The sequence below is a fragment of the Protopterus annectens genome, chromosome 7.part1, assembly GCF_019279795.1.
Source record: "Protopterus annectens isolate FY-2018-M chromosome 7.part1, PAN1.0, whole genome shotgun sequence".
NCBI lineage: Eukaryota > Metazoa > Chordata > Ceratodontiformes > Protopteridae > Protopterus > Protopterus annectens.
In genome coordinates, this window is record NC_056740.1 from 120,491,613 (window position 1) to 120,506,208 (window position 14,596).

Consider the following 14,596-nt stretch of genomic DNA (forward strand, 5'->3'; position numbering starts at 1 on the left):
TCCTAGGAGTCGTACTGTCTTGCTGTCAAAGCAGTGGGGTGGACAAACAGCAGGTACAGCCTCAGGCTTTCCAAAGGAAGGAACACCCTCAAAACATATGTGCTTATTCTGCACCCCAGGAAAAGTTGGTCCTGGGAGGGATTTAGGTTGGACCTAGGGAAACTTATGTTGAACCCCAGGGAATGCAGAACAGATATCACTCTTTGGAGATGAATGTGAAGGGAAGTGGAACAACCTGCCTGGATCAGGAAGTCATCCAGGTATGGAAAAAAATCTGAATCCCTTGGACCATGCAAAAGGCTACCACAGGAGCTAGACACTTGGTGAATACCCGTACAGCAGTAGATAGTCCAAAGGGCAAGGCAGAGAACTGAAAAATGCAAGGAAGCCACAGAGAACTGTAAATACTTCCTGTAGTTGGGCCTTACGGGGATATGCAGATATGCATCTCTGATGTCCAAAGTGGCCAGAAATGTCTGAGGCATTAGTAGAGGGGAAACAGTTGAGTACAAGCATGCCTAAAGTGGGTACTTTGGGGGGGGGGAGTTGAGGTGGGAGACATCCAAGATAGGTCTCCATGGGCCATCTTTCCTTGGGACTAGGTAAAGTCTGGAGTAAAAGCCCTTTCCCTTTTCTGACAGATGGGAGAGGTTGGGTAGTCCCTTGTGGGAGGAGTCTAAGACTGTCTGGAAAAGGGGAAGCTGGTCCTTTGGTGGCTGTGGAATGCCTCAAGACAGGAGGAATAACCCAAGTCATGAAGTAACCCTTTGCTACGACAGACAAGACCAACTTGTCCGAGGTAATGGTTTGCCAGACAGGAAGACAGTGAGGGTCTTTGGAATAAGGGAATGGAATCCAGGGAGCGGGTTGAGAGGGGAAAGGCAGGTAGTCACAGACTACCTGCCCTGTCCTGAAACTGATGTTTCTGAACTGCAGGCTGAGCAGGCTTAGAAGGAAGCTGCTGCTTCGGGGAGCTCTTTTTCCTCCTAGAATGAGGGGTAGCAGCAGAATGCTTCCTGATGAATTGTGGGATAGTTCCTATGGAATTTAGGGATTGGAGATACAAATGTTTTAAGTCTTTTAATTCCTTCCCCTTCTGCTGAAGGGTCTTGAAAAGCTCTGCCACTAGACCCCAAAAGGTCAGAAATGTCCAGGGGTGCATCCATGAGTTTAAGCCTGATATCAGGTAGGGGTTGGAGTCTCAGCCAAGAATACATTCTAAGCACGGAGGCAGAAGCTGCGGATCCAGCAGAGGCCTCTACGATATCACAGCTACATCAGATAGAGTGTCTTGTCACTTTAGAGGACAAGGAGATGAGGCTAGATATTTTAGCCTTAGAAGAGTCTGGGAGAAGTTTGGAAACCAGAATTAAAAGGGCCATGGCATATTTAGATACCTGTGTCTGGTAGTTAAACTCATTCACTCCAAAGGAGCTCAGGAAGTTTGCACTGTAACTTCCAATGGGCGGAGCCTAATCCTTTGGACAGACTCAAATTACATCCTCACATTTCAAACAAACATTCATAACTCTAGAACCACAGGGATTATGAAAGTATAAATGGCAAACTTTTCAGCACAAACTATTTTTACAGTGTTAGCATTCTTTTTGTTCTAGGTCTTAAAACCAAATTATAAGTCACCGTAAACAGTAACTATTACTTTTGTAATACTTTGTAAACAACTTAGAATATCTCAGCGACCACTCAAATCACATACATACTTGTCAGCAAAATTGTATTCATCTAGCTGAGAGCTTTCATATGATGCTAAGGATTTCTGCCTGTGTTACTTGGCTGTCAAGATATTTATACAAATTTAAAAATTTTATCTGTATAAATTAGTATCATAAAAACAGTTCAATTTATTTGCACTAGACAAAAGTCAAATATTAATGCAGTTGAGTTTGCCATTGTGTAAGCTTTACAATGAAATATTTTAAAACCTTGTACATAGCTTGATTTTGGAATTATTGATGCAAATATGAACAAGAAACATTTGACGCCTACAGGCGTCAGTAAGAGTTATCTGCAGATACATCTGGATGATACACTCGGATGTAACGAGTTAAGTGCCCTAAAAGCCAAAGTGGCAGAGGTTTTGCCAATGCGTTCCATTGGTCTTACTGTCCTTATCAGTGGGAGGGACAGAGGTGGAAGAAAGTAATTGAGAGGTTTTGTTTACAGAGACTGAAACAGTGCCAGGGCCTGCAACAGGACATTTAATCAGAAATTTGGCCCCTTCTGGGACCTTATAAAACCTGTCAGGCCTCCTAGGGGCTTGTGGTTGGGATTCAGTTTCGAGAGGCTATATTGAAGGCGTTGAAAAAGGCTAAGACTGGAGGGATGGCAGAAGGTGAACTGGCGTCCAAGAGTTCATAATGCAGCGTCTGTGCTTCGGACATTTCAGAGGTATCCCATTTAAAAAAACTTTCATTTTAGAAATGGTTTAACCAAAGGTGAGGTCCTCTCCAGGGGAGTCTGCCTCGGCAGAGTCCTCCTCAGGGGAGGCATATCAAAGAGGGGAAGGCATTTGAGAGGCACAGGAAAGCATATCCAAGAGGGGAAGGCATTTGAGGCACAGGGGGGGGGGGGCACAAAAAAGGCCTCTGAAGAGAAATCTGAAGAGTCCTCCGCTTCAAGAGAAAGAGTATCTTCAGTCTGAGGCCTAGAGCTGATAACTGGAAGGGAAGCAAGCGTAGAAAGCCTAAGGGCCACAAAGGCATTAAATAAGCTTTGAGAGAAAGCTTGCCAATCAAGAAGACTTTCTGAAGGAAGATAAATGTTTTGTCTTTTGTTTCCTTTTCAAGGAAGAGGTAGGCCTGGAGGGTGTAGGGCCCAAGGTCGGCCTGTGCTCATACTGTTCTGAAGCAGTGGCAGGACCAGTCTGGATGTCTGTTGCGAGCTGATGTTCCCCCTTGTGGTCATCTGACTTCTGCAAAACCTCCAAGGATGCGCTTTCAGCCCTAGGTTCTGCAGTCTCCTGAATGGTACCCGCTATAACTAACTCGGCTAGCTCTGCGCATTACTCTGGGTGAACAGCCACAGGGGGTAACGTCAGGTGAAAGAGGTGCAGCAGTAGGTTTAGGCCTGGAAACTTTGGCCTTTTCTGGTGGCTCGATGGTCTGACTGGACGGCCTTTCCATTGCTAGAACCAGACATTTAAGACACCGGTTTTCCAAACGGATGTTTAAGGTGTGTAGATGGCTGCAGAGAGTCTTAGGAACAAATGCCTAACAAATCACGTGGGTTTTGTGGTCATGATTGGGCCCTAAACAGAAAAGGCACATGTCATCAGCATCCTTATAGGGGATCTGACATCTGCACCTACACTTTCCTTTCCTGGATGGCATGAACCTAAGCAGGCATGCAGTGACCCAAAGAGAGAAGAAAACTGATGGAGAGACCACTCATGAGGCACCAGAATGAAGATGCGGAGCTTGTCTGCAAACGCACTGCTCTTTCCTGGGATGAGAGTTGCAATGAGAAAGCAGTCCGAAATTCTCTCTCATTCCACACCCTCATGACCTCTCTACACAGGGGCTAAGATTGGATTCCTCCTTACTTGTTGACATATGTACCAGACTACCTAGCTCCTTCTTGGTGGCTGCCACCACCACCACAGCATCTACCAGAAGGGGCTCCCCTGCTCCAGTGGGGTCTAAAAGCAGGAGGTGCCAGAAATTGTCTGGGCGCTTGGGGATAGGTTTGGCGGTGTCCAGTTGCTTCCAAGCCCAATCAGTTCACCTGCCGGGGAGGGGGTGCACCCAAGACGCAGATGGTCCAGCACCGAAAGCCTTCATAAATACGGACTCTTCAGGAGAAGGAGATTAGGAAAATAAAACACCCTTCTGTGGAGACCTGGGGAATCCCTTACCATCAAAATTAGTGTCTTCATTGAGAGACTATGGGGGAGTCTGTGTCTCCTTCTCACACATCCTTCTCCAAAGAACCTCCTCTGTGGGATGCTCGGGGGTGGTATCAGAAGAGGGGGGAAATTCCTCTAGAGGAACTGTCTGCAAACTTCCCAGAACTGACTGCCCTTGTGGGATAGGTCTGATGAGCTCAGAATCAGAGACAAGAGACCAGAATCAGAGACAAGAGAAGACCGTTCTCTGAAGACAGAAAGCCCCTATTACCACCTTGAAAGCCAAAGGACCAGGTGAAACCCCTACCCCCTCCTCTTGGAGAGGACTCCTCTGAAGAAGGGAGGTTGGGGCCACCCCCGGATCCAAGCCTCAAAAGGGAGAATCTCATCAGAGCTGTTCAGGTCAGGGGCTTCAAGAGGAAGGGATGGATCCAACAAAACTAAAGCTGAACCCACCCTCTCGGATCAAGTGCTGACATCTCTGCTCAGAGACCTGCTCTGGTCTGAGGGTACCTGAGCAGAACTATTCAGGGAAATTGGAGTCGAGGAAGACATTTTCCTGGGAGCAGATGCCGAACATCAGGTGCACTCTCGGATACAGGACAGGATGGAGTTAGCAGGACCCCTATATGGATCTGAACCCTGAGAAATTTCTGCATTATGCTATCCATATCCGCCTCCAAAACTTCTAGAAAATCTGAAAGACTCTGTGGATGAGGGTCTGGAATGAGTCTTCAGATTCTGGAAAACCTGACCTGGCAGGGAAGGCAATACTGACCTATGGTATACTGCAGGCAAAGATAATCCTTGGATCAGAGGCCTTGGGACACAAATGAGGTAGAAGGGAGCGGACAGACTATTACTGGAGCAGACACTGCAGGATCAGAACAGTGTTTAGGAACTGGGGGAAGGCTCCTAGAGTTAGGATCTGAATTCTTTTCTGATCTTCTCAAACAGCTTTGACAAAGCCCTAGGAGACACTGGTTGGGGTTTGAGCCCCAAAAAAAGCAGGTAAAAGACCTCTATGAATAAGCTTACTGCACCTGTTGGTTTATGCCCTAGGGTTAAAGGTTGAGCATACTGAACAGGCCGTACTGAGGTGATCAGGTCCTAAGCAATAAACACACTTCTTGAAGGCATCCGAATTGGGATCTTATGCCCACAAGAAGTGCATTTCTTAGACTGCCAGTTTCTCTGGCATAGGGAGGAAAAGACAGAATAAGCCACACAAGAAAAACACCTAGACAAACAAAGAGAACAAAAATACCAGCTAAGATACATTAGAAATACCTACACAGGTAAAGAAAATATACCAACAATGGTATGGAAGGACTACTGAAGTAGAAGACAAAGTGATACAGGAGACCAGACACAAGACACTAAATCCTAACACCCAGATTACTAAGACAGAAAACATCCAAAAAAAAAAAGTCAACTTGAGCTGAACCCATGTCTAAGGATGTCGGCAAATGAGATTTGGAGTAATGGGGATGGAACAGGGCATTACAGGCAGACAGAGGAACTCGAGAGAGAGCTGGATCCAAAGTCTAGTGCATGCAGCAGAGTCATATCAGAGGATTGGATCCGAATCCATTGGTGAGGAAAAATGAAAAGGACATCAGATCAAAAGGTTTTGAAATTAGCATGCAGTTTTTAAAGGATATGAACTCAAAACTCTATTATTTAGCGACTTCTTTCCTCAATGGATATGCAAGAAATACACAAATTTTATGATAAACCATGCAGAAATATCAGGCAAAAAAATGGACATTCTGTGAAAGTCTAGACAGTTGAGAGGTACATTAGAGAGACCAAAAAGGAAACAATTTTAATGAGTAATAATGTATAAAAAAATTGAAAGAAAACTGAATTATTTCAGACACTGTTTGAAAGTTTTTCAAAATGAAGAGTACCCAAAAGTATGTGTGTGGAAATTGTACAAGACATCTCCATTCAACAAGTGACAGTAGCATGGTCCCTGAATGCAATCCCCACATGGTTTGCACTGACAGCATACAAACCCTACCCTTAAAAAAGTACTACATGCAGTACTGTTCTTAAAACTCAAGACTTGTAGCTTTGGAAAGCTAAAGACATGCACAGTTAAACCTGATGTGTACTTTTACAACAGAATAAATTACTGTAGCATGATTAGCAAAAAAACAAATTTATTCTTTAAACATATACACATTGGAATAAGCAGAGGTATCCGTTTCAAATATGGAATGTTTAAGAAATTCTTAAAATAAATAAACAGGTCCACAAAGTGCTTCTCAGCACAACTGTAAGGAAAATGCCCTCAGTTTACTGGGTTTGACAGACTTTCCTGTCCTACACCACCAAGTTCCTTCCACCAAAAAGTGGTCAATTTAAACATGGAATATAACAGCCCAGAACCTCAGGACTGCTTTTTGTGGTACTACAAGTTATTCTCCACTGTCGTCTCTTATTTCTTTAACAATGGATATTAAATTCTGAAGTCCAAATATGTAACCAGTGTCCTGGCCCTCATGGCGCACACTATCCTCCCCATAATATTTGCAAGTTGTATGTGCAAAGTCAATCATGCGGACATCAGCAGTACCAGATGAACACTTATAGGCATGTGCTCCTGCAGACTCATCCGCAGAGTCCTCAGAAAGGTCCTCAGAGTCCTGGTCAGAATCTGCAGCCACTCTCTGAACCTCCTTTCCATCATAAATAATGAGTAAGGAGCTGGAATAGAAGCGGTACGACTCCTGCTTTTCTAAAACTGTTTTAAGTTCAAGAAGCTTCCTTAAAACAGGATCAAACAGTTCCCTGCGAAGGTATTTCCCATTGTGGAAGAACTGATAAAGTGCTTCTTTAAATCCCTGCACGGACAGTTTCCTCCCATGATACTTATTCATGAACATAAGCTGTCCAGAGTCAGTCTGGTAAACCTAAGGAAGAAAAACAAAATGAATGATCAAAATATACCAAATACAATACATACCAGCTTTACATGCGAAAGCAGTTAATGGTTGTTCCTTTCTCTCAAGGCTTTCATTTCATTAAAATAACCACTGCCTAAACTAGATCTGCATGTTAGACATTATTCTACCACCTTTTTCTGTTTTTGAGGGAGGAGGGGTGACACTTTGCAGGTAGCTGGCTTAAAGAAATGATAATCTGACTCAAATGTTCTACCACGTAGCCCATTAACAACTTTAACAGTTATGATCAATTTATTACTCATCACTTCAAAACTACAATAGCGAGGACTCGCCTACTATCCATCCTACTTTATGCCTCCCCCGTGCTTACAAATCTCCACAATTCCGACCTAAACAAACTTGACAGCTGTTATAATAAGATAGATAAATTTGCTACAACCTCTCCCATCAGAACACATCACTGTGAATGCCTAAAAAAACTCGACTGGCTAAAACTACCACTACTACTTCAACTATCCACTAGCCCACAAAACAATACACAACTTTTGAAAACACCCCAGCCCTACAAAATCTTTGGCAACCCTATACAAAATCGCCAGGCCCTTGAGGTCTAGCACACAAAACCTCCTCAAAAGTAACCAAATATAACAATGAAGCTGGCAAGTCTGTCTACAGCCACTGTATAGCAAAAACCTGGAACTCCGTTCCCGCCCACATAACTTGACAACAAATCCCCATCACAGTTCAAGAAACTTGTTAAAACAAGAAGTTATGTACTCACCATAACGTTCCATGTATGTAGTCCATCCTGCCTTACATTCTTACCCCTGGGTTTGGAGCCGAACCTCTGCTCTGACTCAGCCATATTCTAGCTCAAAGTCTTCAATTGGCTAGTGGCTAAGAGGTATCCCATCATGCAACAGGCCCATTCCCAGATCTTGTTAAACGAGGGGGTAGGAGGGGGGGTTAGTAAGAATGTAATGCGAGATAGACTACATACATCAAACGTTATGGTGAGTACATAACTTCTTGATGTTATGTAGTCCAATCTCGCCTTCATTCTTACCCCTGGGACAGCGTCCCTAGCACCTTGACCTTGGGTGGCTCAGTGAAACATACTCGAGCACTGTGGAACCAAAGGAAGATCTGCCTCTAGAGACCAGATCTAATTTGTAGTGACTAATACAAGTATGAGGCGAAGCCCATGTTGCTGCAGCACAAATATAATCCGTAGACATCCTAGCCTGAAATACAGTTGAGGTAGCCACAGATTGTGCAGAATGAGCCTTCACTTTAAAGGGTAATTCTTTGCCATTGGAAGCATAAATAAAGGAGATGCAACTGGAAATTCAGAGAAACAAGGTTACTTTAGAAACAGGAACCCCAAGTCTAGTGTCTGCAAATGAGAAACATTTGATCTGATTTCCTGAAATCTTTTGTCCTATGTAAACAGAAATGCAATTGTTTATGAACGTCTAGCTGATGAAACTTAAATTCTGCCTTGTTAAAAAAAAAAATCATCAGGAAAAACAAAGGCAACTCAATGGTATGGTTGATATTGACAACAGAAGCAACCTTTGGAATAAAGGAAGGATTGGTTCTTAAGGAGACCCTGTCTTTGTGAAACACCAAATAAGGCGGCTCAATCAATAAATCTTGGAGCTCAGAGACCCGCCTAGCTGAAGTTATGGCTACTAAGAATACGGTCTTCCATGACAAGAATTTAATGTCACACGTAGCTGCAGGCTCAAAGTGAGTCGAGGTGAGCTTCTGTAATACAAAATTGAGGTCCCATGGTATTACTGGATCCAAGACTGGAGGTTGGAGTAACATTGTCCCTTTCAGAAAGGCCCTACAAAGCCTATGAGCCATAAGGTTGGAATCATCAGCAACGTGAAAGGTAGAAATCGCTGCCAGTTGCACTTTAATGGTTGCTGCAGCTGACCCCTGACTGAACAGTTGAGAAAGAAATTCTAATATTGCCGAAATAGGCGCTGTATAAGGATCAATATATGTGTCTTTCACAGGCACAAATGGAGAATCTCTTCCACTTACTGGAATAAATCTTCCTATTAGAAGGCTTGTGGGAAGATGACAGAATGTGGACCACTTCCAGGGAAAAATCATGAAGCCTGACTAGGGACAGAACTGGAGCAGCCAAGCTGTCAACTTGAGGGTCTGGATGGAGGGATGGAACTGTCCTGACATACAAGTCAGCAGACTCTGGGTCCAGAATCCAGGGATCGTCCATTAGATAGGGTTGAAGGAAAGGAAACCAAATCTGACGAGGCCAGTGTGGGGCAATCAGGATCATTTTGCTTCCCAAAGACTGCTTTCTGAATGACCTTTGATAGCAGAGGAAACGGTGGAAAGGCATAGAGAAGACCAGAGGGCCAATCGTGATCCAGAGTACCCCTGGGCGTCTCCCCCTCTAAGGGGGGGGGGGATAAGGGTGAAGTAGCTGCTGCATTTAGCATTGAGGGAGCTGGCAAATAGATCACAGCAAGGCTGACCCCATCTGCGGAAAATCTTCTCCACAACATATTTGTTCAAAGACCTCTCGTGAGGCATTAGGATAGCTCTGCTCAGCCTGTCGGCAATCACGTTGGACTTCCCCGGTATATGGGTTGCAACTAGAAAGCGTTGGGAAGACACTGCCAAACTCCAAGTGCCTCTTAGCAAAGGGGGTATTGATTTGGTTCCTCCCTGCTTGTTCAGATACCATACCACTGACATGTTGTCTGAGTGGATTGCAATTGTACATTATACATCTTTACACAATTTTATGTCTTGGTCAGGTAACTATTTGATACATCTTATTATGAGGGGGACTGTGCATACACATTTATGTGTACTTATATTTATCTGTGTTACACACACATATATATCTATTTGGTTTATATTATCAACTTTTTATATATATTATTATTTTTTATATACATTTTCATACGCTTTGTCATACAGCATACATTTCCTATATATATTTTTTGACACTGTTGGGACTATATTCTGGTTTTTGTTTTTAGCTAGAAGTTTTATTAAATATTTATATGGCATATTACATGCACTATGTTTTTAAACATTGATTAGGGGTGGTTCATTGGAGGGGGGAGGGCATGTCATGTGACTTTGTATTCAGTATTTAACAAGGTTAACCACATCACAAACATTTTTACTCTGAAGAAGCTCAGTAATAACCGAGCGAAAGCGCTTGGTTTATTGTTGGTTGTTTACTTTTGTGATTTTGACAACGTGTGAATAAAGGTGTCGTTTTTAACCTAATTGGTTTGAAATTACATTTTTTGGAGATAAGAGATTCGGGTCCTGTGGCTTTGGACTTGCTGGTTCCTGGATTGCAATTGTCCCTAGAGGAAGAAAGCTCTGAAGTGTTTGCAACACTAATAGCACCGCTCATCTCCAAGACATTGATATGCAAATGGGTTTCGTGACCCTGCCACGTGCCTTGGACTGTCCTGCCGAGATAATGCCCCCCCCATACCCAATCTGGGAGGCATCCATGGTCACTGTGGCAACTGGAGAAGACGGGACCAAAAGGCTTGCCCATGTTGAGATTGCTGGCCTGAAGCCACCAGCGTAGATCCTGCTTGCACGTGTCCGTAATCAGAATAGAATGGGAGAGTGAAAGATACTGTAGTGACCACTGGGCGAAAAGCAGCCACTGAAGAACCCTAATGTGTAGTCTGGCAAGGGGAACTAGCAGGATAGTGTCAGCCATAGTCCCCAATAACTTGAGGACCACTTTTGCCTTGACCTTCCTCAATGGTAGTAAGGCGTAGACCTGTTGTAGTAGAGACTGAATTCTCTTTCTGGAAAGAAGGCCCTCATGAACACTGTATGTAGTTCGGCACCGATAAGTGACCTGCTGCAAGGGCAACAAGGCAGATTTTTCCCAATTTAGAGTAATTCCTAACCTTTGGCAAAGTGTAAAGGTGGCGTCCCTGGTCTGTAACAGTATATGCCTGGTGGTGGCAGAAAGGAGCCAGTTGTCCAGGTACGTTAAACACTTGGAATTCCTGACATCTCATGTGAGCAGTTACCACTACCATGCATTTGGTAAACACCCTGGGGGCTGTGGTGAGACCAAAGGGCAGAGCGCGAAACTGAAAATGACTGGCTCCCAGCCGGAAGTGTAGATGACTTCTCGATGCCCTGTCCATTTTGATATGGTAAGCATCTTTGAGGTCGAAGGAGCACATCCACACATCTTTCCCTAACAGAGGGAGTATTGACTGTAAGGTGACCATGCAGAACTTGGACTTTTGTACATGTAGGTTCAATCGGCTGAGATCCAAAATGGGTCTCAGGTCCCCTGTTCTTTTCAGCACCAAAAATAATCTGGAGTAAGTCCCTAATTCTACTTGGTCTGCAGGGACAGGCTGGATGGCTTTCTTTGAAAGCAACTTTTATTTCTAAAGTTGGGGAAACCCTGTGACTAGGTGGAACCTCTGGAATTCTCTTGGACGCCAGGGGAGGAGAAGAGAAGGGAATATGATAACCTCTGGAAATCTTTAATACCCACTCATCTTGGGTGACGTCTTGCCAAGCTTCTGGGAATAAAGAAATGCAACTCCTGACTGGCTCCAGAGACGCACAGTCGGGCCTCCCTTCAGGAGCGCTGACGAGGAGAACCGTAAAAGGAATCACGGTTTCCCTGGTTAAGCAGGCCTCCTCTGCTTCTAGGGCAACGTCTAACTGAATTTCCATCCCCTCTCCTGCCTCTGGAGGGGGGAATCACTGTGCGCCCTGAAAAAACCTCTTCAACTTCCTGAACCACATTTTCCTACCCTTCTGGCCCTTGGGGTAAGGTCTAGAAGGCATGGAAAAACGGACTCCCACGGCAGACAGGGTTTTTCCTTCCTGCTCGCACCTAGTGTGTCCTTCACCTTGGTTCCGAATAATGATGAACAGTCAAAATGGGGAGTTGGTGAACGTAGACTTGAAGGCCTCCGTGAAATTACACAGGCGCATCCAGGAGTGTCTCCTAAGAGAGATTCTGGAATCCGCTGCCCTGCTTGCTCCGTCGGCTGCGTATGAGATCAGCCTCATGGACGAGTTTGTTTGGGAATTTAGGGTAGACATCTGTGCACTGACCTTCTGTGCCACGACATCAGAAACGTTACCCTGTAGAGAATCCTAGCTCTTTTAGATCTCTCTGGAGCCTTGTAAAATGCGCCAAGTAGTTCAGCAAACGCAGAGTAAAGGCCGCTGAGGTAAACACATGCTTCCCATACCTGTTCATGGCCCGGGACTTCTTGTTAGGCGGATGGACAGTAGATGAAGTTTCAGCAAGTTCCTTCTTGATGGCTGCTGCCACCACCATGGCATCTACTGGAACACCTTTTGTTAGATATTCCTGGTCTGTGGGAGCAGACAAAAACTTACTGGGTCTCCTAGGGACCGGTTCCACAGTGTCAGGTGTTTCCCACACAGATCTAGTAGCGCATCGAAAGGGGCAGAGACCCAAGAGGCGGAAGGTTGAGACCCGAAAGCCTTCAGGAACACAGACTCCTCATCAAAAGGGGATTTGGAGGGCCAGCCGCCTCTCTGCTTCAAGATCTCAAGGATACCTGAAAAAGAGATATCATCAGAAGACGACTTGGGGGACCCTCTGACTCCTCGAGGTCGGTGTCAAGACATGAGATACTCATCCGGGGAGTCTACGTGTTTCCTCTTATACAAATCACTTTGACGGGCTCCTCAGGTAAAAACTCTGGGGAGACATCAGAAAGTTGGGGACCACTCATGGAGGTATCCTGAGGCCTTGGGTCTCCAATGTCCAGGGATAGAGGGTGATACGAAACTGACACTGGTGCCACAGGGGGCAGAGTATCGGTGCCTTAGGATGCAGCTGACAACCTGGCCAGCATACTCCTCATAACCTCGAAGGGTGATCACCCCGGCTTCGAAGGCTGACTAACCGTAGAGGATACAGTAGTAGCCCTCGGCGCAGAGGAGATATGGTCCGAAGCAGATATCTGGTCCAAGCTCACTCAAGCCAAAAGTACCAAGAGGAAGGCTCGGAACCGGTGATCGATCCTCCCCCTCTGGTCCGACCGGGGAACTGTGGACTCTAACCTGTGGACAGAGCCGACTGGGTCGGTGCGGAAATCGGAACAGAGAGGGCAGGCGAAGCTACTGGAACCGACCTAACTGAAGCAGTTTCTTCACCACTCTATCAACGTCCTCATCGGAAAGGGTCCTCGAGGACCTGGAGGATATAGTTTGAGATCTGGATCTCTGGAGGACATAGTTGGAGATCTGGATCTCCCCTACAGAGAGAGACTTGCGTGAAGGAGAACCCGGTCAAACTGGAGACTGGCTCCAAATCAAAATATCAGTGACCGGCTCCAAAAGGCTGGGAGCCGATAAAGACTTACTCAATACACTACCTTCTGTCGGCACCAAAGCCAATGGAGCCAAAGAAGGAGAAGCTGTCCTAGCAACTTGCTCTGGCAGCTTTGAAGAAACAGAAGGAGCCGGAGAGCGCTTCTCAAGTCTTTTTATCCTTTTTAGCTGGAGAGGACATGGCACTGGAAGACTTAACCAAGTCTTCCTCGAAGGAGTGAATGAGCTTGTTCTTCCTCTCCTGTAGCACGCGGGGACTGAAGGAATGCCAAAACAAGCAGGACTCATGGAGGTGAATAGCCCCCAAGCAGTACACGCACACCCAGTTGACATTTTGTTGTTGCATTCAACACACTTTTTAAAGCCCGAAGGCCTGCGTTCCTTAGAATCCTTAGACATGCTGAATAAAGGAGTACACGCACACAGGGACAAGTGCAAAACACGTATACACAAAAGACCTAACTAAACCCTGCGTGGGAAACTAGAGCCTCTAACTAAAAAAGGCCTAGTAACCGACGGGAACAAAAACTACAGGGAGGACTAGGTCCTCTTAATTTAAAACGGGTCTAGCCCGGGAAAACAAAGGCAGGATAACACCACTACCAGACACGACAAAACACTAAAGCTAACAAGTATACAGGAAGCACAAAACAAAAAGACCACACTGAAACAATGGGGAGGACTAGGTCCTCTAAATGAACCGGGTCTAGCCCATGGGAAGAAAAGGGAGTGAACGGGATACCAAAAATGGCCAACGAAAAGTACACATAACCAGCAAGAGAGAGAGAGAGAGAGAGAGAGACACAGTAGCTATAAAAATAGCTTTTTTTGAGCAACAAATAGCCAAAAATTTTGAAAAAAGTATACTTCGCCATGGCCAAAAGCGAGACCATGTCTGAGCGTAACCAGCGGCAAATGAGATCTGGGGAATGGGCCTGTTGCATGATGGGATACCTCTTAGCCACAAGCCAATTGAAGACTGAGATAGAGAATGGCAGAGTCGGAGCAGAGGTTCGGCTCCGAACCCAGGGGTAAGAATGAAGGCGAGATTGGACTACATAACATCTCACGTTCTGAATAAAATTGACTGTGCTCCTGTATCCCCCCTGGCTAATGTCTCATTAGAACACTTCACCTAACTTAAGCCAACCAATCACATTACTGTACCCACTTAGGACCGTTAATCTACTGCTCATCCCATCTCTCCAGGAGTTAGGGAAAACTACCCCAGCAATGCTGAGCTCTCCATAAGCAACTAAAACCAGGAGAAGACATATTGTAAATCAATTTACTATCCTTCTCAACTAGAGAGCACCATCTGCTCTCTCGGAGCGTTATTCTAAGTCTCTCTGCTTTTACTCTGATAGTATTACAGGAACCCTAAACTTAGGAATATCTTCTAAATTAGAACGAATGTATCCTACTAGTTAATATGTATGTCAGTCTCATC

At 45.1% G+C, this 14,596-nt stretch overlaps 1 protein-coding gene across 3 annotated transcripts in view; it reads right to left on the minus strand.

Annotated features, from left to right (window-relative positions):
- Positions 1 to 6,016: 6,016 nt before the first annotated feature.
- The window catches only part of IP6K2 (inositol hexakisphosphate kinase 2), a 254,746-nt gene continuing 246,166 nt past the window's right edge, over positions 6,017 to 14,596 (minus strand). For all 3 annotated transcript variants that reach the window (XM_044078587.1, XM_044078588.1, XM_044078586.1), the window contains one exon: positions 6,017 to 6,786. In XM_044078587.1, the coding sequence (XP_043934522.1) occupies positions 6,292 to 6,786 (495 nt within the window). In that variant the 3' untranslated portion in view covers positions 6,017 to 6,291. The remainder of the gene's footprint in view (positions 6,787 to 14,596) is intronic.